At 47.8% G+C, this 26027-nt stretch overlaps 1 protein-coding gene across 4 annotated transcripts in view; it reads right to left on the bottom strand.

Moving 5' to 3' along the window:
* Btbd11 (BTB domain containing 11) overlaps positions 1 to 26027 on the bottom strand; it is a 267822-nt gene that overhangs the window by 48272 nt on the left and 193523 nt on the right. For 3 of the 4 annotated variants that reach the window (XM_028883645.2, XM_028883643.2, XM_028883644.2), the window contains exon 4: positions 11391 to 11543. In XM_028883645.2, the coding sequence (XP_028739478.1) occupies positions 11391 to 11543 (153 nt within the window). Of the gene's footprint in view, positions 1 to 11390; positions 11544 to 11686; positions 11989 to 26027 lie in introns of those variants that run through there. The other variant, XM_028883646.2, reaches the window with a different exon arrangement.

Genomic DNA, 26027 nt, shown 5'->3' with positions numbered 1-26027 from the left:
CAGGCTGGTAGGGCAGTTCACAGTTCAGTGTTTAATGAGCTAATGAGAGGACAGTGACTTGGGAACATAGCACCTACGAGCAGGTACCCACAAGTGCCCAGGGACTGTCTCCCTGCCATTGCCGGAAGCCCACCTGCCCAAGCCGGTACCGAGCTCTCTGCAGGAATTCCTAGCTGCCTGACCTGTCACCAGGGAAGATAACGATCCTGTGTGACCAATTCTGTCAACCAGAGTTTGGTTTGGGAGGTTTGCTGGTGTGTGCGCAAATCTGTGGGTCGTGCAGAAATCCATTAGAGTCAAGAGTGGGCCAAAAATTATTTAAAAGGTTAATAAATTGCTGTTTCCCAAGAAGCCAAATCCCACAGTGAAAACTAGGCACCTTCCAACTGCCAGCCTGGATCTGGAGCCCTAGTCTGGAAATGGGCCCCAAATGCCACTAAGATGTAGGGCTCTGATGTTGCTGTAAGCACCAAATGTGTTTGCTCTGCTTTGAACACTGAACACTCAGGACACGTTCCAAGTGTCGGCAAACTGTCCGCCGCCTACTGTCCGCCGCCTGCAGTCTGCTCGGAGTACCACTTCAGGGGCGCTAATGGTTCCCCCACTGCCAGGCCCTGGTGGCCCCTTTCAGCCAGTGTCTCCTACGCTGGTTCCTTTTGTGAGTCACTGAAGCTTTCTCTCCACACGCATTGCTTTAGGATACGTTTTGTTAGTGTCTCCCCAAAGGCGTCTTTTGTTGAGACCTCTCAGCTGACTGTGTCTTCTTCTTTCGGTTTCTTCCCTTTCTCCTTCTCCCACTTCTTCTTGAGACAGGGTCTCATGCAGCTCAGACTGGCTTCAAACTCGACATGTAGCTGAGGACCTGAACTGATTCCTCTGTATCCACCTTCTGAACACATGATCATAGGAGTGCACCATGGTGCCCAGTTTATGAAGTGCCAGGGATCGGGGCATTGTGCATTTGAGGCAAGCACTACTCACTCAGGCTATGTCCCCAGTCCTTCACTGACTTCTTACCTGCCTACAAGTGTCGCATGCTTTTGCATTTGAATTGGTTTGGGAAGTCTAGTATGTTTACATGCAGTATTAGCAACATATTTCCCCACAACCCTTTATGTCCTTCCTTCCTTCAACAAGTATTCACTGGGTGCTGACTCCATGCAGACCCATGACCATGAAACTTATTTCTGTCTAGGCCTTAAAAGATAAGAAAGCCACTTGTTTGAGCTGAAAGTCCACGGGGTTACCCTACTTTTGTAATAATCTACACCTCTTGGTTGTTCCCCTAGCTTCCACTCTCTGGGAACAAGACCCAGGCCAGCAGGAGCCACATTTTCTCTCTAGACATGTCATGTCCCTCCTGCTGTCTCACCTCAGTGACCTCATCTGGGGATGCTTGACAGCTGTGGACATGGTACCAGATTCCATCCAGTGATGGCTTCTACAGACTCACACTTCAGAGGAAACACAAAAAAAAAAACCATGTCACACTGAGGAGGCCTGTTGTCCCAGGGTAGACACAGTGACTCTCAAGCCAGCCATCCCTGGCTGGTTTTCTTCCTACATCCCGGGGACAGGCTCACTAGTAGGAGTGGGGAGACACATTAGACCTAGTTCTGGGCCACCAGCCATTTCCCCAAGGGTACCATAACACACCTGCTGTGTTCATTATTATCAACATCTTTGTAACCATAGAAACCAAGAACCAGAACTGGAAAGCAACTGGCCTAAGGTCACAGAGAGAGGGAACGGTCAGTTTAGGCTTTGAACCCTGGCAGGGCAGCAGCAAGGCTCAAGTTCCAACTCACTTTACCCTGCTTTCTCTCTAAGGAGAGGCTGGGTAAGGACTTTGTCCCTGGTGATCTCACTCTGATGGACAGAACTGTAAGGACTTTATGGATGCATAACCAACACTTTCCACAAGAAACCCAGTACCGCCTCTCCCACACTGCCCTTGTGCCATCTTTGAGTAAACCACCCCAATTGCACCCACACCAAACTAGAAACCCCAGAGCCAATTTTAACACAAAAATGTGGTGAGTGGAATAGACAAAAACATCATATTCTACAACATCCAACAACCAAGCTCTGCTCCTCAGTGTTATGTGTAGACTTAGATCACCAGGAAGATATGAAGTCACTGTGCTGTGTATAGACTTAGATCACCAAGAAGAGATGAGGTCACTGTGTTATGTATAGACTCAGGTCACCAGGCAGATACGAGGTCACTGTGTTATGTGTAGACTTAGGTCATCAGGAAGATATGAGGTCACTGTGTTATGTGTAGACTTACATCACCAGGAAGATATGAGGTCACTGTGTTATGTGTAGACTCAGGTCACCAAGAAGATACGAGGTCACTGTGTTATGTGTAGACTTAGGTCACCAAGAAGATGCGAGGTCATTGTGTTATGTGTAGACGCAGGTCACCAGGAAGATGCGAGGTCACTGTGTTATGTGTAGACTTAGGTCACCAAGAAGATATGAGGTCACTGTGTTATGTGTAGACTCAGGTCACCAGGAAGACACGAGGTCACTGTCTTAATCCACCATGGCTGCTGTCTTTATAAGGAGATAGAAGTGGGGACAGAGACACAGATGGTGGCCCAGTGAGGACAGAAGCAGAGACACTGCCCTAAACCAAGGGATGCCTGGAACCTGCAGAGACACAAGGAGGAGCCTGTCCTGGTAGCTTCGTCAGAGCATGTGCCGTTGACACCTTGGTCTTGGATTTTACCCTTCATCACTGTGAGACAATAAATGTCTGTGTCAGTGGCTCAGATGGAGACAACTTGTCACTGTAGCCCCAGGAAACAGATGTGCCCAGCGGTGTATTCCCATCCTGGAAGGTGTCTTTGGCTGTTTCTCCCAGAGAATGTTTGGACATGTGTGGCAAATACACATATATGTGTTTCACACAAGGGTGACATCTTCCACACTGGTCTGCATAGCTTGTCTCATTTAAAACTACCCCAGGGCTATTACTATATTTTTAATATTTAGTTTTATTTCGTGTGCACGAGTGTTTGCCTGCAGTGTGTATATGCACCATGTGCCCTTGGAGGTCAGAAGAGAGTGTCAGATCTCCTGGAACTAAAGTTATAGACAGTTGTGAGCTACTGTGTGTGGGTGCTGGGAACTGAACCCTAGTCCTCTGCAAGAGCAATAAGTGGTCTCAACTGCTGAGTCAGCTCTCCAGGCCAAGGACCATTATTATTACTGTGATAAAACATACATAAAATTGATATTATTTACTGTCTTTTTTAAATTTATAAAAAGATTTGTTTTTATTTATGTGTATATAGTTTGTTTGTGTGAATATATTTGATGTTTGTGGATGCCCGAAGAGTCCAGAAGAGGATCTTGGGTTCCCTTGCAGTTAGAGTTACAAGAACTTTTAAGCTGCCCATTGTGCATGCTTGGAATTGAACTCAGGTCCTCTGGAAGAGCAATATGTACTCTTAACCAGTGAGCCATCTCTCTAGCCTTTAACTGTCTTTAAATGTTATTTTGATGCATTTGGTGTATCTACACTGTTGTGTACCCATCACTACCATCCACATGCATCTGAAATTGTCCCCATCACATGAAGACCGCCCACCAGTCTTTCTGCAGCTGCCCAGGGCCATCCTGTAAACTTCTCACCCCCTCACCCCACACCTTCAACAAGTCCTGCCCCTTCCACCTCCCCTGTTCTCTGTTTGCCCGGTTCTGTCCCATTGTCTCAGACTCTCTGCTTCTGGCTGAGCTGGCTGTCAGCTTCTCACCTGGAACACTTTACTTCAGGGTTCATTACCCCTGCCTGCCTGGCTCATCCTCCATGCTGTCTGTAAATTATACAGCTGATGTTTCCCCTGCTTTAACATTGGTGACAGCTCACACCACCTACAGGGCAAGTTTGAGTTCTTTGTCAGGGCAATAAAGTTCCCTCCCCAGGCAGAATTCTCTAATCCCTTTACTTCCTCTCTCCTCCCCTTCAGTGTGGTGTATTCCCATTCATTCTTCAGGATACAGATCAAATGGTCCCTGCAGGAAGATCACAGCAGCTCCCTGGCCTGGATCTCTACTGACTGTCCATCTCTTGTCCAGATGAGCGCATAGTAGAGCAGTCACAGGGTAGACGCTCTGTAGGTGTTTGCAGAATGTCAGGCTGTCAGGCTAGTTTGCCACCCTGAGCAGCTTCTACGGGCTGTCCCTGACTGTGGTAATGGCAGATAGTTGAGCCCCAAAGGCAGTCCCCTAAGACCCGGTGGAGGGCAGCATTCTGTATTCTAGGAGGTGCTAGTGCACTGGCATCAGCGCTTGGGAGGCTGTGGCTCAGTTGGGTCACGATGGCCAGCAGTGTGAAGTCTGATGTCTTCTACTGGAGGTGAAAGGACAGGTCTGCCAACGCTGCACATCCGTGGCTACCCAGCCACGGATCTGCAGGGAGGTGACAGCAACCTCCAGGCAGGGGCAGACAAGGGCACTCAAGGGGAGAGAGAGAGCAGACTGCTGGCGTGGGGAGCGTTCGGGGCCACACAAAGCCAGTGAAGGCCCAGGTAGGTGTTGGTCTCTGTTGGAGACCTTTTAAGAAGAAAGTGGGAGGCTGCCGGCTGGGATCCAGGGGTCTATAAGGGCATGACTGCAGGAGGTGGTCTGGGGGTATACAGTTCCAGATCCACGCCTTCAGCTCTATAAGGGCATGACTGCAGGAGGTGGTCTGGGGGTATACAGTTCCAGATCCACGCCTTCAGCTCTATAAGGGCATGACTGCAGGAGGTGGTCTGGGGGTATACAGTTCCAGATCCACGCCTTCAGCTCTATAAGGGCATGACTGCAGGAGGTGGTCTGGGGGTATACAGTTCCAGATCCACGCCTTCAGCTCTATAAGGGCATGACTGCAGGAGGTGGTCTGGGGGTATACAGTTCCAGATCCACGCCTTCAGCTCTATAAGGGCATGACTGCAGGAGGTGGTCTGGGGTATACAGTTCCAGATCCACGCCTTCAGCTCTATAAGGCATGACTGCAGGAGGTGGTCTGGGGGTATACAGTTCCAGATCCATGCCTTCAGCTCTATAAGGGCATGACTGCAGGAGGTGGTCTGGGGGTATACAGTTCCAGATCCACGCCTTCAGCTCTATAAGGGCATGACTGCAGGAGGTGGTCTGGGGGTATACAGTTCCAGATCCACGCCTTCAGCTCTATAAGGGCATGACTGCAGGAGGTGGTCTGGGGGTATACAGTTCCAGATCCACGCCTTCAGCTCTCCCCATGAGCCCCACATCCTAAGAGCTGTGTCCCTTTAAAACTGGAGCTTCCTCAGAGTCTCCAGGCCACTTGGAAACACCTAACCCATGCATCTCTCTCACGTCAGTTCATCTCTGCCCAGTGTCCAGTTCTACTCTCTTGGTAGTGCTAACATTGTATTTGACTTCACCTTGCTTAGTTGCCTACTACTGTGTAGAGGCTGCATCTTCCCACTGGTAGGAAATTCTGACGATCCTGACTCCTGCAAACCTGGAATAGGCTCTCGTACCATCAAGATCCCACACTAGACCTTCTGGATGTATGGATCCAAAGAGCTGGCCAACCACAAGTCAAAGATGTTCATAAGAAAACTACACAGTGTACAGATTTTCTACACAATACAGTATGGAAAGTATTTGCATATTGAATGAAATGCAAATCAGCTAGAAATGATTTAAAGTATAAAGGAGATGACGGGTGGATGCAAACACTATGCCATTTTATAGAGGTCTTGAGCATCCACAGGGTTTAGTGTCTATGGGGGTCCTGAAACTCTCTCCCTCTAGACACTGAGAAATGACTACTCTGGATCTTTCTGAGACCAAAGGTTAGAATTCTATGCCTCTGGATCCTCTTCTCAACCAATGCTCTTTGGTGTGGGCTTTACAGGTATGAGCACACACACCATCCAGGAAGCTGGATTTCAGGACCAGTGTTCTTGTGGCATAATCTTCACTCTGGAGCCCAGTTTGGGCACATCAAAGAAATCATAAAACATGCCAGCCTTAAAGGGGTCTCTCGGGATTCTCAGAAGGCCTGAGAAGGGTTGAAAGCTGCAGGTGTGAACTGTTAGCCTCAGTCCTGGTACCATGGTCAGCCAGCCCATGAAGCAGTCAGTGGCCATTCTTATCTTTTTTTTTTTTTTTTTTTTTTTTTGCAGAGGATGGGGGTAGTGAGTTCCCCCAGGTCACCTGACAGAAGCAGCAGACCTAGATGAAAGCACTCTGTAGGGTTTGGCACTTTGGTGCTCTAGAAATACCACAGAAGAGCAAAGGTGAGCATGTAGTTACCAGGTCTCCCAAGTCCCGGTTGGACACTCGGAACTTTCTCATCCTTGAGCTTCTCCAAGAAGGATGAACTGTTCTCCAGAGGTGCTCAGGCCCCTACTCTTGTTGATAGGAGCTGCTCTGCAGCTCACAAAGGATCTGAGCATGCCTGGTTGCCTTTGTTTTTGATTTCAGCCCTCACTCGAGAGCTGAAAACCTACCTCATCCAAAGAGGAGGAAAACAACAGCATTTGTCTTTGTATTTTTGAAGGGTTTCAAAACCAATCATCAAGAAAGCATACAAACCCTGCCAAGATGCATTAAGCGTTCCTTCGTTCCTCTCCGTAGCTCCCCCACTCCCTCACCTCCCAAAGAACTGGAGCAAACAAAAATCCTGGCTCTGCAGTTGGGGCGATCTGATACTTCATTAAGGAAGAATAAATAGGTTCCCCCCTGGGCTCAGAGGCTGCAGCCACATGGAGTGGTATGCCTTTAGAATATCTGATCTCCACAGTGAGGCTGACTGTAGCTGAGCGAGAATCTCTGGCAGCCTTTGACCAAGGTCACTCTGAAGATCAGTGACAAATGAGTACCAGACCTGGGGATCCTGGACCAGGCTGCTCCTTCCTGACTGGTTTCCACGCCACCCCCTCCAGGAGCGAGCGGCCAGCTGGTAGGCAATTACATGTGCTAATGCCACTGACACTTGAACATCAATGCCATGCTCCTGCGTTTGTTAGAACACATGACCCTCACCCCATTTGGGCTGCTCTCATCTAAGACAGGGGAAACAAGCTCTGAGTTAGAGCCAGAGGCCCCGAGTCCATCTGACAAATTCCAAGGCCAATGAGAGATCAGCTCTCATTCACAGCAGCTGTGTGTCTTTGGATGTGTTCTGGAACCCCGTTGAACCCCAGTTTTCTTTTCTTAAAATGGGATAATGAATGTGCTTTGCACAGTTGTTGGGGATGGTTACATGCACACCACAAGGATGATCAGCATAAGATAGAGTAGGTCCCTGGTGCCTTTGCTGGACGTCAGAATGAAAACAAATTCTCTGACCCTGCTACCTGCAAGAAGAAGATGGTGATTCCTGCTTTACGTCATATTAAATGAGAAAATGAGATGGTGTTATACAGAAAAATAGGTGCTTTTTTTTCATGTACTGATTTTTTTTTCTATTTTTTTGGTAAGTTTTTGTTAAGTTTCTAGTATTTTGTAAATTTTATATTCTGTCTGTCTGTCTATTTATACACACTAAAGATTGAATCCAGGGCCTTGCTTATGATAGACAAGTGCTCCCCAATGAGCCACATCTCAGGACATTTTATACTTATTATTTGGGCAAACCAATGAAATCCTATGCAGTCACCCATCAGTACTCATGGGGGATTGAACCCAGAATCCCCCATAAACACCAAAATCCATAGATGCTGACATCTCTTATACAAAACAGGACAATATTTGTATAGATCCTGCATATCTACATATACATTAAGTTCTCTGTGGATTATTTATAATACCTGCTATAATGTAGATGCTATATAAAAGCAATTATGCCCTATTGTCTGGGGGAGTGACAAAACTGTCTGTACATGTTTGATATGGATTCTAATGCGGCCACAAACTGAAGAGATGCCACGCGTGATTTTCAGAATGACACACTTGGTCATTAGACACTGCCTTGTGCTGGGGGAAGGGGACAGGGAAGAAGGGCTCCCCAGAGGCTCATATCCAGGCTATGAAGTCCTGAGAAATAACACAAACCCAGAAGAAGATCATAGCATCCTCTCATAGGCTGGTCAAGGTCTCGGTTGATGGGGGTGGGAGGAAATAACATAGTTATCTTCTGAATTTGTGTGTGATGTGTTCCAGAATCCCCTGTAGATACCAAAATCATTGCATGCTCAAGTCTTGTATATAAAATGACAGTCTTTACACAAAACCTAAACATATCCTCAAATATTGTCTTAGGGTTTCTATTGCTGTGAAGAGACACCATGACCACAGCAACAATTATAAAGGAAACATTTAGTTGGGGCTGGCTTACAGGTTCAGAGGTTCAGTCCTCTGGTTCAGTCATCATGGTGGGACATGATGCTGGAGGAGGAGCTGAGAGTTCTACATCTTGATCCACAGACAGCAGAAGGAGACTGTGTGCCACACTGGGTGTAGCTTGAGCATAAAAGACCTCAAAGCCCTCCCCTACAGTGACACACTTCCTCCAACAAGGTAACACCTATTCCAAAAAGGTCACACCTCTTAATAGTGCCACTCCCTATGGGCCAAGCATTCAAACACAGAAATACATGGGTCTATTGGGGCCATACCTATTCAAACCACCACAGATATCCTTTAAAGATTTATTTGTGTGCGTGCGTGTGTCTGTCTGTCTGTCTCTGTCTCTGTCTCTGTCTCTGTCTCTGTCTCTCTCTGTCTCTCTCTCTCTCTCTCTCTCTCTCTCTCTCTCTCTCTCTGTGTGTGTGTGTGTGTGTGTGTGTGTGTGTGTGTGTGTCTGCGTGTGTGTAGGTACTTGCATGTAAATTCAGGTACTTCTGGAGGCCAGAAAAAGGTATCAGATCCCATAGATCTGGAGTTATAGGCAGCTTTGAAGTACCTGACCTGGTGCTGGGAACGTAATTTGGGTCTTCTGTGATAGTAGTACAGAACACTATGAGGTCTTAACTACCAAGGCATTTCTCAAGCCCCTCACAATTCTTTCTTTTTGAGTTTTTTTTCTTTTGAGGTCCACCTGTCTCTGTCTCCCAAGTGCCAGGATTAAAGGCATGAGTCACCATGCTTGGGTACCCCCACATAATCTTGAAATCATCTCTAGATGAGTTAACATACCCATACAAACAAACTCAATATAAATGCTTCTTGTACTGTATAGGGAATAAAGATAAGGAAAAGATGTCTTTTCATGCTTAGTATAGGTGTGATTTTTTTCTCTCTAAGTACCTGTGACCCATAGCTGGCTGAATCCTCAGCTGCAGAACTCCTGGAGCAGAGTTCTTACTACCCACAGCGATACCTGTGGGTGTCTGTGTTTGCTGCTCAGCTCCTGACCCTTTCACTTAATACCTGTGTGACACTGGGAATTACCCAGTCTCAGGGGGCCTTGATTTTCTCCCATTTTTTTAAAGACACATGAATGTGCTAAAGGCCATCCAAGATTATTAATCAGTACAGAGGGTTTCTCTTAGTGTTTCAGGGGTTCTGGAGACTTGAGGACACCAGCTAGAGCAACTACCACTTTGTGAACACTGTGTCCCTGCTTCACATTCATGACCTTGTCCTGCGTTTACAGCCACCGGGGGAGGGGGCTGATATTCCTGTCCCCACGTCACTCATGGGCAAATGAAGATTCCAAGAGGCTAATTAACTAGTTGCACAATTAATTAACCATAGTAGAGGCATCTGGGCCCAAGCAATGGGACCCTGGGGCCCAGGTTTGTAACCTTTGAGCTACGGGGTCTCCTGAGAACATGATAGGTAAAGATCGCTTTTTCAGGAAGCAGCAAGGAAAAACGTCACGCAGCTGGCTAGAGCTCACTGCAGCAAGGAGAGCTGGAGCATCGGCTTGCAGGCTGAGGATGGTGAGCAGGAGCTGCAGGTAGCTAACAGCCCTGGGAAACAGGAGGCGGGAGAGTCTGGTGGCCAAAGGCTGGGCTCTGTCAAAGGTGCAACCTTCCCTGGCCCTTCTTCCTGCTGGCTGCGCCACAATGGCTTCCAAGCCTACAGAACTGGGAGATCCTGCCAATCTCATGAGGCTGCTTGCTGAAGGGACTAAGGAAGCAGGCTGCTGGTACCAATGTCCTGTTGCCGGCTACAGCCAGCACACAGTAGATGTTCATGGTTGCTCCCCGTCTCTCCCTGGACCCGCGGTTATTCTAGAGACACAGGGCGAAGCATGGCTGCAAGGGCTCAGGTTTCCGCCTGAAGAACCCTGGAGGCGGAAACCCTAGGCTGCGGCTGGAACTCAGCCCAGGGGCTGGACCGCTGGAATTTACATCCTGACGATTTACCAGTCAGTTACCTCAGACATGCTAATTTAATCTACCAGCACCTCAGCTTCCTTATCTGTGAAGTGGGCGTAACCGTCACACACTTCGCAGGGCCTGGGGACCATCCATATCAAGCATTTAAAATCAGGACCCAGCTCATGGCTCGCATTCAACACACACTGGCAGTTTCGACTCCGATCAGCCCCTTTGAGAGTTGGGCTGAGAAGCAGTCTCCAGGAGCCGAGGGTTATATGACAGACCTTAATATGCTTGTGGCCCCGCCCCCTGCATTCCCATCAAATCCTGTTAGGACAGAAGTCCCTGTGGCTTGGGCTGGAGTACTCCCAAGGGAGGACGGTTTGTCATCAGGCGGTGGTGGGAAGAGATTTTAAAATGACATGGCCGTCCAGAGAACAGCCGAGGGAGTTATTTGGTTTTTGTGCCTTTTTCATTTGGATCCAGGCAGGACTCATATGATCAAGCTGGCTGGTGTATTTGTTTTGTTTTAGATAAAGTAAACCCAAGGCCCCTCTATGAGGGCCCTGGCCAGCCCATGAGTAATTCCCACCTTGCTGGAGGGGACACCTGGGGTATAAGTCTGAAGCATTCCATGAGGCCCATATCATCCTCAAGGTGGAGGGGAAGACAGAGAGGGTGCGCTCCCAGACAGATTTTACTCTGCAAAGATTGGTCAGAAAAGTGAGGACGCTAATATTTCACAGAGAGACGAATAGAGGGGACAGGAGAGGACAGAGGGACAGGAACACAAATGGTAACCAACAGAGACTGGGCAGAAAAGAACAAGACACCTCCCATCCTGTAATCCTCAGGGACCCATACTCCAAGGATCTGCTTATTGTTCATCCGCCACCCACCTCCCACCCGGTCTGCCATTTCAACCAGCAGAGCCTCAGCCTCAGCCGCGGTAACGGAGCTGGGAGCCAGGTGCCAGCAAGGGGCGGGGGGTGGGGGGGGAATGTAGTGCACCCGCAAGCAAAGCTTGGGACTCTGCACCCCTACCTCCAGAGGCATCCCCTAGGACCCATTCTCACAGTTCCCGCGCCCTTCCCCCGTCGCCCCTCCCGCTCCCCTCTCCCCTCCACCTACTTGAGCTGGCGCGGCTCGCAGTCCACACCCGGCAGCAGCAGCCGGGCGGCTTGGCGGACATCATCGCTGTCCATAGAAAAGCTGCGGCGGTGGCCGGCATGCGCCACGGCCACTCGGATCCACTCCATCAGAGGGGGCAGTACGAGGAAGGGCCTGCGCAGGAGGAGGGAGGCGGGGATGTGTTAGGACCGTCAGGAACCTGGGCTGCTCAGACCCACCCCGACTCGCGGAGACCCCTATCCCACCCCTATCCCTACTTCCACCCCCACACCATCCGGTTTCCCTGGAGACCCTGCCTGGAAATTCCTGAGTGCGAGAGCCTTTGGAGACATCCTGACCCCACTGGTGACCCCGGGGCAGACTCTCCAGACTCTTCGGGTCTCGGTTTCCTCATCTGTGAAAGGGACTACCAAGGCCACCAAAGGATGCAGTGTTACAGTGCCGTGAGAGTTGTCGCTCCCGAAGAGGCTGTGCATGTGGAGATGAGTCACTTCAAGCGCTAGCGCAGGGTCTGGAGCCAGAGGAACCTGGTGTTACTCCAGATTGCCAGCCCGACCCAAGGAACCCTGGCTGTCTCCCTTCCCAGCCCTGCCAGCTTGTTGACACCCTTCTGGCCTCAGCTCTGCACTAGCACCAGGCTACGGAAAGGCACAGAACACCTGCCAAAACAGGATGGGAGCCAGATGCAGTTAACCTTCACAAGCGGGACTGCTGGGGCCCAGGGGCAGCCAGCAAGGCCGGACCTGGGGACACGGCGCACATCCCAGACACCGTGGGAGCCGCTGGGTGCAATGTGCACTGTGGGGATCCATTGTGTGGCCAGCGTATGCCCCTGCTTGAGCCATAGCTTTCTAAGCGGATTTGAGCCTGCCTTCTGTTTCTTTCAGGGTCTTCCATAGTCTCTTCTCACATTTGTATCCTGGGGTGTGAAAATACTTGAGTCCCACTCCAGGGTTTAGTTGGTATAGTATGAGGCTGGGCCTTGGTAATTTTTAAAACCTCCCCTGTGTGTTTTTAATGTGCACCCCAACTCCCTGGATGGCTTGTTAAAACACAGATTGCTGCCCCCCCCCCCACTCCTGCTGCAGTTTTGATTCCCTGGGTTAGGAGAGGAACCCGGGAAATCACATTTTTAATCAGTCCCCGCTGCTACCCCTGCTGGCCCAGGAATGTCATTCAAAGAACTGCTGTAACTGAAGGAGGGATGGAGAATCACCTGGTGGCGTGGGGCATTAAGAGGCAGACTCCTTGGCCTGTCTCAAGAGATGATGCGTGCATAGAGTTTAGGACACAACCATGTTTACTGATGTTAGGAGCCTTCCTGACCTTGGATCCAAAGGTTTTCAGAACTAAGAATCAGACTCAAGTTGTTTGGTTACACAGTCTATATGCTGTTATCCCATGTAATCTTACCAGTCTCTCATCCTGCTTCCCAGCATGCACTCTGTTACCCAGAATACATCTGCTGCTCCAGGGAAGCTGACCTGGTCTCAGATCTTTGAAGGCATGTAATGTTCATTTTCTGTCATGCAGCTCAGTCCCCTGTGTGTAAGGTCCTCACCTCTTCAAAAGTCCACACCCTATTTAACCTTTGCCACAGTTCAAGTCCCACCCTCCCTAAACTCTTCTCCTGATAATTGTGCCACACACATCACTCTCATGAGGCTTCCACTCTGAAGGACTCTGCACATTCTGCAGATGCCTGATTAGCATGTCAACTCCATCAGTGCAGAGGCCTGGGCTGTCCAGGGCAGTGTCTACCAGGCTGGAAGCCCTTAGTGTCTGTTCATGAAACAGACTGAGACTTCTCAATTTCTTACTGGCTGATACTAAGAAAATCAAGTTTCTGGGCCTGGGACCTAGAGGTCAGACTCTCAGGGAATTTCTGTCTGCATCAACCTGCTCCTTAGGCTGTCTCTCACATTCTCCCCATCTCTCCATCACCTAAACTGAATCAGGCACTCAATAAACACACCGACTCGAAATTGAATTGGATTCCACTGTCTCCAGGGGAAGGAGGTTTTATTTCAGTCCCTGTGTCTCGGTTGCTGCTGGAAACCAGTCTCAAGTGCCCAGAGAACCCCCCAGGTTGTCTCTCAGAGGTAACCCCTCCCATCTTTGCTCAGTGGTCCCCAACCCTGGTCCCTGGTGGATAGAGTGTCCATCATAAAACTGCTCGGGTTCGGCTGCCTTCACGCTGGAGGCTGGAACACACAGTGTGCCTGCTGAATGCCAAAGAGAGGCCCTGCCACATTCTAAGTCACGTCTTTACCAAGCCAGGTGGCCAGCCCAGAATAAAAAGCTTCAAGCCCAGAAGTTCAGCCTCCTCTGGAAGTTTCTATGTTCCTATTTTCTCAACACCGATTCCAGCAGTTTATAAGCTCATGAATTCTTTGCCAGCAACTCATTTAAAAAATCTTATCTTGTCTGCTCAAAGGGGACAAAATAACATTATTTGTGATGTTTTCTTTGGAAGAGATAGTGATGGAAAAGAAATTTAGGGCCTCAAGTCAAATGGTGTAGAGAATGCTCAGGAAAAACTATGGCATCCTTGTGTGTGTGTGTGTGTGTGTGTGTGTGTGTGTGTGTGTGTGTGTGTGTGTATACATACATGGGAAGCCAAAGAAAACCACTGGTATTGTTTCCCAGGGGCCATTCACCTTTCCTTTTCTTTTTTTTTTAAGGCAAGGTCTCTTAATGGGGCCTGGGGCTCTCTCATCCAGGTGGGCTAGAATAATTACAAGTGTGCGCCATTATGCCTGGATCTTTATTTTTTCCTTAAAGGTGAATCCTGGGACATTGACCTCAGGTGTTCAAGCTTGTAAAGCAAATGCTTAACTCCAGCTACCACCCCAGCCCTCTTCTTACGTACTTTTAAAGGGGATCATGATTTATTGACCCCTTACTTTGTTTATAGGTAGTCAGTTAAAGCCAAGCACAGCCTGTGGAGGAATTAATGACATCGTCACAGGCTCCCTAGCTTTGTGTCAACAGAGCTGGGATGGGGTCAGTTGGCTGAAGTGGGTTCTGGGCATCTGCATTCTAAGCCCACTCTCCTGGCAGTTCTGGAACACAGCAAGGTTGTGAACTAAGCCCCTGGATGAATGGGGAGGAGCGTGGTCCCCTCAGACAGTGCTGTGTCCTTCATTGTAGTTCCAGACAAAGTTCATGGAGTGGGACTAGAGACTCTGAAAGGGAGGAGAAAGCTTATATGGGCTTCTGCAAGGTCCAGCCATCAAGTCAGCTCAGGAGAGCCATCAGAGCCAGAACCCAGGACCCAGGGAGGAGGACATAAGCAGATGTAGCCCCTCCCTGAAACCATGAAGAGAGGTGGCGAGGTGAGGGCCAGGGACTGTGGCTGGTGATCCTGCAGCACCAAATTCCAGTTCTGGGTCTGTCAAGAACTCACCATGTGGACCCTGGCTCTGGCCAATAGCCGCTTTAGCCCTTACCAGCATTTGTATCGTGGGGTGGGTTTGGGTGAGACTGCTCAGTTTGTGGGCTGCCAGCCATCTCTGTAGATGGCCAGATAGAATAGGTTAGACTTCGTGGGCTGCATGGCCTCAGCTGCAGCTAACTGTCTCTGCAGCTAATTATCTCTATCCAATAATCTTTCCCCCATAGTGAGAAAGCATCTACAAAACTAAATGAATGCAGTTAACAATTTCAATAAAACTTTATTGATAGTCAGATATCTACTCATAGTTGGCCAACTCTGGTCTCTTTAGTTTTTTCTGATTCTAAAATTCATTGATCCTATTGGAAGAGTAAGTTGCCTGGGGACTGAGAAAGAGTCAGATATATGTTCCAGTGGAGATGTGGAGAAGCCCTTTAAGGCATTAGTGAAAAGGGTCAGGATGCTTAAGAGGATTAGAAGATGGAATTCTCCCACACAGTGTCAAATCTGGACTTGGAGGAGCCAAAGGCATACCCACAGATAGTTATCTTGGTGATAGAACTCAAGACCTGACATGTGGGCTAACTGCAAATGTCATTTATATGTCCAATGACCTATTAGGGAGCATCCAAGAAGTTGGCTGGAAAACCTTTCCCAAAGATGCGTACTTCTAAATTACTGGAACTTGATTTCAATACGACAGATATGTTCTGCACATGTGGCTGAGCTAAGCATCTTGAGAAGAAAAGAAGATCCCAAATGGTAAGGGCATCTCTACATGCTTTCAGGAAAGAGACAAGGAGGTCAGAGGCAGAACTAGGGCACCTGAAGAAAAGACAGTGGAATCATGCAAGTAAAGGGATATGGGCCGAGGGAGCTCCAGAGGCTACAGATGGGGAGGAGTGGGCTCTGCCCCAGAGCTTCCAGAAGGATACACCCTGGCACTATTGCAGAGGGTCTGATTTTGAATATCTGGTCTCCAGAATACTAAGGGCATAATTCTGTGGGAGTTTTTGCATATGTATGTAGGGGTGGCACACGTGTGTGTGTGTGTGTGTGTGTGTGTGTGTGTGTGTGTGTGTGTGTGTGTGTGTGTGTGTGTGCATGTACAGGAGCACAGATGCATGTGTTTGTGGAGTTCCAAGGTTGACTTCAGGCATCTTTCTTGATTGCTTTGCTCCTTATGCTGAACCTGGAGCTCTCCAGCATGCTCTAAAATTCCCCTGTCCATCTTCCACACACTAGAATTACAGGTAAGCCATCATGCCCACCCAGATATCTGTCTATCTGCTTGCCTGTCTATCTATCTATCTATCTATCTATCTCTGTCTATCTATCTATCTATCTATCTATCTATCTATCTATCTATCTATCTATCTATCTAATATATGAGACAGAGTCTTACAGTTTAGCCCAGGCTGGCCTGGAATCTGCTATGTAGACTAGGCTGGCTTCAGACTCACAGAGATCCCATCTGCTTCTGCCTCTTGAGTGCTGACCACATCTGACTTCTTACCAGTTCTTTAAATGGGTATTCTGGGGAATCTGATCTCTGGTCTCAGGATTGCAAGGCACGTACTTTACCTGCCTATTGACCTCTCTAGAGTTCCTTTGCGTTGTTTGTATCTTCCACATTTGCAGCAGTAGTTTTAGAACAGCCACAGGGAACAAACACTAAGTGTTAATGTAAGAATCAGAAGAGATCACGTATGCACCCTGGCATGTGAACTCAGGAACTCAGTGACTGTGGCTTTTGTTTTCATCATCAACATCGTCTTCAGCATCCCTCATCTGACTTGGCTGGAGGAAAATGCCTTGCCACATGGAGCTGCTCAGAGGGCTGCTCCTGCCTTCTCTTCACATTGAAGCAAATCTCTGTGGTTGCTACAGCTCTCCTTCTTTAAGCCTTGTGGCCCTGACTTTTTGTCCTCGCTATTTGCTGAGACTTCCTCAGGCTGGAGAGGAGTTTCAGTGTTTGACTATGGTTTAGGAAGCTCACAATTCCAGTAATACAGGGAACGGAGGAAAAGCAGCTCATGGGTCATAGATTAGTTTCTATAGCAATTGCTACATAATCTTGCTGTATCTTTGGGCACCAAAGCCAGGAAGATGGCAGAAACAAGAGGTAGCCCTGCTGGTTACTATGGTGACCTACTGTGAAAGGTGTGGTTGGCCTGCCAATAGAGTGGTTCCTGTAGGAGAAGGAGGGGTCAAAGAAAGTACCCCAATCCTATGTCTCTTGAACACAAACGTGAACATGATGAGGAATTTGCAGATTTCAGCTCGGTGAGTCTAGGGCAGGGCCCAGATTCCTCGTTTCTAATGGGCTCCCAGGAAGCATGGTTGGCTGGTCTGTGGATCACATTTGAATAAGTAGAGAGCAGCATGGTTCAAGTCTGAAGTCAGGGAAGGTGGGTTCTGTTCTCATGCAGGGAAAGCACCAAACACAAGAGCTTCAAAAGGGATCTGAGGTCCAGTAGAAAGCTGGAATGGAAGGAATTGGGCTGATGTATCAGATTGGTTGAGCTTAAGTTTCTAATCTTCCAAGCTTCAAGGGAGCTGAGAAAGCACATACCTGGCATTTTCTGCTTTTATACCAAAGTGTGTGTTTGTGTGTGTGTGTGTGTGTGTGTGTGTGTGTGTGTGTGTGTGTGTGCACGCACATGCTCATGTGCGCACCTGTCTGTATATCTGTCTGTCTCTTACCAGGATTCTCCTATATTCTTTTAGCAATCCTCTGAAATCTATCAGGCTTGAGATACTTATTCTGAACCAAGTACCTATCCTGTTATCTGAGGAGCCTATTGAACCCATGGCTGTGTGTAGCATTGGCCTGGGAACAAAACTCTTAACGACACACTTGTCATGGTGAGTTTCATGTGTCAGCTTGCCTAGGTAATAGTACCTCAGTGTTTGGCCAGACATTAGTCTAAAGAGTTCTCTATAGTCTTTTTGTTGTGTTTGAAATGAACATTTAAATCTATTTATTCTGAGTGAGCCAATTGCCTTCCATAATATGGGAGGGCCTCGCTGGTCTTGAGGCAAAGGGACTCTGCCTCTGAACCCTTGGACTTGGCTATATCACCAACTCTTTCCAGGTCTTCTGCCTGCTGGTCTGTCCTGTAGTTAAGTCTTTCCCTGTGAGTATGTGCATGTGGGTATGCGTGAATGCGCATGAAAGGCATATCAAAGTTTCCAGAGAAACAGAGCCTAAAGGATATGTATATGATTAACAGATTGATGTGTCATCTCTCCATTGATTTGTCAATAAACCTATTATTTCATCCATCCATGTATCAATTTACCTACTGATCTGTCTAGCCATCCATCCATCTTTGTCTGCCTATCTATTCACCTATTATCTACCTCTATCTATATATCTACCTATTAATTTATCACTCAGTTAGTAAATCAGTCCATCCATCCATCCATCCATCCATCCATCCATCCATCCATCCATCCATCCATCCATCCATCTATTCTCCCTTCATGTTATTGATTCTACTTCTTGGGGAGACTCTGAGTAGCACACACCTGCAATGAGATTTAACTGTATGCTGACGCACTTGTCCTTTGAAATCATTGACTCCAACCCCTTATCATCATACGTGATTGTCTGAGGCATGGAGGGAGTGTGTGGTGGAAGTTAATGGAGAGGACCACTTTGCAGCATCCAAGGATGCAGACACACCACTTGAGGACCATGAAACAAAGGCATCATGGGGGTGGCATGCTTTCAGGGAAAAGTAGACATTTTGTGCCCAGAGGACAAGAGTGAAAGTCAGCCCCAATTATGGTGATTATATAAATTGACTGGAGTGAAGCAGGAACTAAGGGGCATAAAGCAGGGCAATAACTTCTAATGACACTCTGAGGCATGTGTGACTTACCATAGAACACTTGCTGGCCTTCTTGTCAAGCATTCTGAGGAAGGTGACTTAGAAGGCTTAAGAGCTGTAAACAGAGTGCTAAGGTACAAGTGTGCAGGGCAGAGCAAAAGTACTATCTCCACCTTGCTCACAAACAACTCCAAGTGTTACAACAGCCCTCATCTTACCCTCCTTATTCCTGCTGCTCAGGGATGCGTCTCCACCACTCACTTCCCTGTCATCTTTCGCTTAAGCATTTAAGCACACACCCCTCCCTCCCTCTTTCATTTTTTAAGAGAGGATTTCTCTGTGTAGCCCTGGCTGTCCCTGAACTGATCACGTAGACCAGGCTGGCCTCCAACCTGCCTCTGTCTCCAAAGTGCTTGGATTAAAGGCGTGCACCACCACCCGGCTTTCTGTCTCTCTTTATATGAATGAGATGGGAAGAAGCCACAGTCTTCCTAGCATGTTAGGTTATAGATTCCATCTAGTTATCTGTAGTCAAAGGTTTCTCTGGTCCTGCCCAGCTCTGCAGTCCCACAGCTGCTATTAGGGTGCACAATATATTGGGGGACACAATATATTACCGCAGTTATCCATCTTTGAGGACCTACAAGTCACCTAGTGATCCAATAAATATGCCTGGCCATGGCCTGTGCCCACCCACTGGGCACACTGGGGTCTCAGGACTGCTGTAGAAGCTATCATCAGCTTGGTAACTTAAGATGATGTGTATTCCCGATAGTTCTCAAGGCTGGTAGTCTACAATGAAGGTGTTAGCAGCCCACTCCCACCCCTGTGGATCCAGGGGAGTTCATTTCTTTCCTTGCTCACATTTGGTGGCTTCTGTCATCCCCTGGCGTGTGACTACATCATGCAACCTCTGTCTGCATATATCCTCTAAATGGACCAATTCTTCTCTTTTACCAGGACATTTACTTAGTGCCTGTCCTCATAATCCATGGACATCTGTCTATGCTGAGATCCTTACCAGAGTCCCATATAAAGGGACCAGTCCCCTGCTTCTTAGTTAACCTCCTACCCTGACCTTGTAGGCCTTCCTTTACTGATACATGCCACAGGCTGAGGCCGCTGGTCTTGATAGCAGTAGCTTTTACCTGTAAGATGCCTGGCCCATTGTCCCCACACAAACAGCATGCGTCTCTGCTCTCCAGGCATTTGGCTGCACCCTATCCCAACATGTTAGGACGTGGGGCCTCTGTGATAAGAACTTGATCACTGCCTACAAGGTAGGGTGATGAAGGGGCCTAGAATATAAATGACCTCAGACAAAAACCACATCTTCAGAAGTGGGGAGCCACCAGCTCTGTGCTAGTCAGCTGCAGAGTCCCTCGTGGTGCGCGCGCGCGCGTGCGCGCGCGCGCGCACACACACACACACACACACACACACACACACACACACACACACACACACACACAGTATGTGAGGCAAGGATAGCTTAGAATGTCACCCTTTGTTCTCTGATATCCTGGCCACTGGGCCTTGGCTTCAGGAACATGGCATTCTAGTTCCCTTGCAATAAACCCGTGAACTGTCACTACACTGCCCTCGGCAATTAGAAAGGACAGGTTACATGGATATTCCAGCTCTGACTCCTAAGAACCCCATCATCAAAACACAGGCTTGAGGAGTGGATCCCACAGCCCCTAGATGACCACAGGAAAGCTGATGTATGGAGTCAGAAGCATGGCTTGGACCAGGCTCTGTTACTAGCTTGCTGTGCAACTGTGAATCTAGTCCACCTCTCTGGGCCTCAGTGGCTTCACAGGTCAACTTTGAAGATTACGGCACTGTCTTTTCCAGCTTAAAATGATAGCATAATATTTTGAATGAAAGAAAACCAAAAATATTGAGATGAAGATGTCAGAAAGAAAACCCATGAGGGCGGCTTTCAACAGAAACTTCTGTGCTGCTGAAATCTATGTTGTCAATATGGCAGCCTCTGGGCATGTGTGGCTACCAAGCACATAATATGCAGGTAGTGAGATACAGGAGCCAACATTTTAATTAATTTATGTAGCCACATATAGGTAGGGGTTGCCCTATGGACAATGAAAACTCCGAATCTTTTGGAGCTAGGGAGATTTCAGACAGATTGAGGTAACGAGAAGAGGGCCACAGTCAACATCATGCTACTACACTTTAACTTTGTCTTTTCATGATCACGAATACTGACTGCTATTATTAAATCATCATCACCACTATCACCACCACCGCCATCATCATCATCACCATGACCACCACCACCACCACCACCTCATCTGTATCACTGCCTCATCTGTATCACCACCTCATCTGTATCACTGCCATCACCATCATCTTCATCATCACCATTACTATCATCACCATTGTCTTCATTACCACTATTACCACCTACATCATCACCACTGTCCGTATCACCATCATCACCATTATTATCATAACCATGAGCTGTTAGCACTTTCCTTTGTTTTTTTTTTTAATCTGAATGAGTGTTTGCCTGCATATATGTATGTGTACCACATGCATGCCTGGTGCCCACAAACCCAGAAGAGGGCATTGGATGCCCTGGAGTTAGAATTACAAGTGGTGGTGAGATACTATATGAATGCAGGGAATAAAACCAGGTCCCCTGTAAGATCAACAACTGCTCTTAAGCATGGATCCATTTCTCCAGCCCCCATCCTCTTGAGTGCTTCTCATGCTCCAGGCTTGGTGCGCACTGGCTCACTGCACAAGATTTCATTTAATCACAGAAATAGCAGAGGGTAATGATGATTGCTCTCCCTGTTTTGCAAATGAGTGTGCTGGTGTGAGGTGAGTGAGTCTCCAACAGGCACAGGCCGGCACAGCTGTTAGGCAGAGCTGGGGTTTGATTGCAAGAAGACCAGAAATCACAGCCCATGGGTGAGTCATCTTTCTAGTGTTTTTCCAAAGATCAGTACAACACTGACCAGGACACTGAGCCCTTGGACTCTGGTTGTTCATCTGGGACATAGGAGGCAGGGTCACAGCACCCCCAAGTCTCACTTTAAAGAGGTAAATGTCATGAGCCCTATGTCTGTACATTATACAGAACCACATTTTTGTATAATAAATGCTGTTGTTACCTTACACCTGTGACCATGACTTAGAGAAACTCTGGATGCTCTGGGCACAGTGTGCTTATTTCTCTAGACCTTCTCCTTGACTGGGTTATGGGATTTTGGTCTCCAGGAAGGTCTGAGAGTTCCAGACCTGGCTCTGGACTGAATGACCAAGTTCTGTTACCCAATATGAAGCATTTACTTTATACACATAATAGTATATTTTTCTCTGTTTGTATGCCTGTGCGTTTAAGTGGGATAGTGAAAATATAATGTACATTTCCCCTTTTGCCTCAGTAGCCAGAAATCTCAACGTTAAAACATTAGAAGAGATTTTTTGATCACTTATCTTCTGTGTTCTAAATGACACACGTGTGTGTGTGTGTGTGTGTGTGTGTGTATGCATACATATGTATACAAACGTGTGTGGAGACTATAGACCACCTTGGGTCTTATTCCACAGATGTTATTCATCTTGTTCTTTGAGACAGGGTCTCTCATTGGCCTGTTGCTTGCCTATTGGGCTAGACTGTCTGGTCAATGAGCCCTAGGGATCCTCCTGTTTCTGTCTTCCAGGTATTGGAAGAACAAGTATGTGCCCACATGCCCAGCTTTTGTATGCGGGTGCTGGGGAAATTGAACTCAGTCCCTCATACCTATATAGCAAGCATTTACTGACAGCCATCTTTGCAGCCAGCATGTCTTTAAATTATTATCTTTTCCATATTTCTTTTTATAACTAACTCCGTGAGTCTAGTTCAAATGCCTTCCAGAATTGACTTAGAATGGACGGGTGACTGAACAGACCTCATCAGGTTTAGATTAACTGAAGCCCTAACACTAACTGAGTTGATGATTAAAAACGAAGATACCACTGTGTAGAATGAGAGACCTTACCGAAGAGGCAGTCGATGATAGTGAGATAAAACTTTCTTCTATTAGGAAGAAAAATAAAACAAGGAGTGAAGAGGAAGGAGGGGAAGAGAATTCCCCAGAGGCTTCAAAGCCCCAGAAGTGGGAGGAAAGAAGCAGGGTTGTGTCTGAAGGAAACAGCTGTGTGGCCACTGAGTAGATTGACCGATCTCTGAGAAGAAAATGTCCCGTGGTTCCCAGTGGCCCACTGCATGTAGTGCTGGGCATGGGAGGAGGGTGGCAGAATTCAGAAAGGGCTGCTCTTTCAGGGGAACAATGGTTCTGGGCAGGAAAGGCCTCCATGATTGGCTGGGACTCCAGGGACACCCTGTCCATATCAGCACACTGCTCCTCTGAGGAGCTGGAGGGATGGAAAGAGGACTCGGGGCATCTGATCCCATTCCAAGAGAATCCTGCCCCTCTCTCCCAGGCAGGGGTGCATTGGGGGGCCAATCCTGGGGGACAGAGTGATTACCCCTCAGGGGAGCCACGAGCAAGGAAGCAGAGCACATGTTTCAGGATGGGGCCAGCCAGGCTGAGGGTTGCAACCTCTTTGATGCAGGGGTGCAGATGGGAAAGCAGGTATGTGGGGCTGTCTGAGGTGATGGAACTGGCTCTGGCTAGGACCTGGGTTCAAAGGTGAGGACGAGGACAGGTGTCACCTAGCACCCAGACTTGAGGCACCATTCTTACGTGAAGGAGTTCAGAGAGGTAAATAAAAGTGAGAGAGCAGACGTGTGATTGCCTTTGAGAGTCACGTTCACCCATCTTCATCTACACCGGGCACTGAACACACAACCCATCATGGCCACGGACTCACAGAAGGGAGACCGGGGGTCAGTGGGGGTCAGGAGAGGGACAAGAAGGGGTTAATGGGGTGGTCATGACCAAAGTACATCATGTGCTTGTATAAAAAGAGCCCATTGTTATGTATAATTAATATGTGCTAATAAAAACATAAAAAGTTGTCACTAAGTCTCATACATATTAGAATCAGAAAAAAAAATTAACGAAGACGCATCCACAAGATTGGGGTTTCCCCATTAAGTCCTTTGCCACAACTGTAGCAGTACCACAGCCTGCCTCAAGGGGGCCTCTGCTTGCATGTGCTCTGTGCTCCTTGGATTAGCAGACTTTCCTTCAGTTCCTGATACCAGCTTCTCAATGTGCTTCTCAACTTCCAGCCTTTTGGTCTTTGTACATATTCTCTGTTCCTGGCTGGGGTGCGTCACGTTGAACCTTTAGTTACTCAAATCTGACCCTACAATCTACTTTATGCTGCCATTTTCTGGGCACACCCCTTTCTCCTCTTGGATCCTGGCATTCTGACCTGTTTCTCCTGAGCATGGACTTGTGGAGTGATTCTTGCTACCTTCCTGCTCCAGTGCTACACACTGGAACTAGGTTTGCACAGGAGTTGAACAGAAATCATTCTCCCTTTTTGGAATAGCAAGGCTTCAAGTCAAGGCCTACCACATTATCAGAGGCCTGAATGAGGACCTCACCATCCAGATCTCTAAGAAGGGCATCTCTAGGGTGAGGTCACCATGCTTATTCACCATTGGCTCCACTTCTTTCCACTCCTTTCTTGAATGCTCGGGACGGGGGATTTCACAAACATAGGCGCTAAATGTGTGCAGTTAAATTGCCAGCAGTTCCCAAGTATGCAGACTGTGGAGCCAGGTAGTTCTGGGCTTTCATTCTGGGGCTGCAAGTGACTGGACCAACTGTCAGGACATGGACAAGAACCTCTGAGTTCTTGAAAATTCAGGAAATGAGCAACTAGGTGTCCTGAGTCTGGCCTGGCACAGGGAAGGTGTTCAACGAGGTATGGCTGCTTCGGGCCATGCAGAGCTCTGTCTCACTACCCTGGGTGGGCCATGAGGACTGCCTGTGTGCACTCTGGGGGGCAGATCCTGTTCTATGCACCTCACAGCAAAAGGAGTCTCAGCCTTGAAAAGTGGGGCCTTGGGGCTGGAGCTGGGCAATCCCTTAGGAGGAGACTTGGGCACACGATAGATGGGTGGACTCCAGCATACAGGGCCACCTGAGCCTGAGTCCAGCACGGCGCCCCATTTTCTAATCTTTAAGTGGATGATTTTTTTTAATACAAAGAATCCCTTACACTTTTCTATACAGAAAGCTGGTTGACACTGGTAGAGATGTGACTTATTGCCCAATGGAACAGAAGGGCTAATGGATTACTACAGTGTATTTGAACCTGAGGCTTCTTACAGGGGTAAGGGTTCCAAAGCTGTTAGGTTCTCATGTCCTCTAGTTGGATGGAACAGAGATTACACTACTCACTTGTGGTCACCTGAACTTAAAGCGATGGACTAAAGCGATGGACTATTAAAGTCAGTTTTGCAGTGGAGTAACTGGGAACTGACTCAGTGGTCCCTGTTGCTCAGTTCTGGTTCTGGTAAGTATTGGTTACATATGATAAGGAAATCTGGATTTTAAGACGAACAGGAGGACATTTCCATGTTTGGGTAAGAACGTAATGAAGAAGACCCATCTCGGTTATCATGTTTGGGACAGTTTAGATTAAAGTGCTTTGTGGCATTCAGGTTGAGATAGCTTATCTTTTATTGTGGGTGGGCACGCAAATTCCAGCTAGGGTGGTGGGAGAACAGACTGTGAAGTTCTAGAACTGGGAACTCCACATAGCAAAGGGGAGACTCCATGGAATACTGTTGGCACAGGAGACAATTACTTCTTGGGAAATCCAGCAAGAGATTCAAGATGGTCCCCAAAAAGTCGTAAGTTTTGATGGCATTAAAGAAGGTGTCAGTACAGTCTGTCATCAGGTGTGAGCAGGGGTCATGGGGTCATGGGGTCATGAGGTCACAGGGTGGGCTTGGACAGGGAAGAGAACCCCTGCCTGTGCTCCTGTCTAATAGAGCCTTACATATCAGGTGCATTATTAAAGCAGAAGTCTACATACAAGTCACAACTTGGGGCTTAGCTGGGACAATAGTGAATGCCAATTATGGACTGCCTTCTGCATGGTAGACCTCTGTTGTGTCTACCCAAAGTGAGTTTCATGAACCTTCTCTTGCCATGGTGGGGGGCAGTACTTAGAAAACACAAAAATGACAGGCAGGGATAGAAGGTCTAGATACAAAGGCTAAATAATCAAGCCCAGATCCAACCATTTCCAGCTCAGATCCAATATATGTGACTCTACTAACAGGCAGTGACCATTTAAAAGGTATAAAAATGAGATTATCGGGCACAAAACCAAGCCAGTCCGTACTTACATTAATTCTAGAAAACGAAGCACTATCTACAGATGTCCTGTATCAGCAAAACCTATTTGCAAACCAAGCATATTAATAACATTTGATTTTCTTCTAGCACAGAGGCC

The sequence above is a fragment of the Peromyscus leucopus genome, chromosome 18 (assembly GCF_004664715.2).
Source record: "Peromyscus leucopus breed LL Stock chromosome 18, UCI_PerLeu_2.1, whole genome shotgun sequence".
Taxonomy (NCBI): Eukaryota; Metazoa; Chordata; class Mammalia; order Rodentia; family Cricetidae; genus Peromyscus; species Peromyscus leucopus.
The sequence above is the reverse complement of the archived record's forward strand: the minus strand, read 5'-3'. Positions and strand labels throughout refer to the sequence as shown.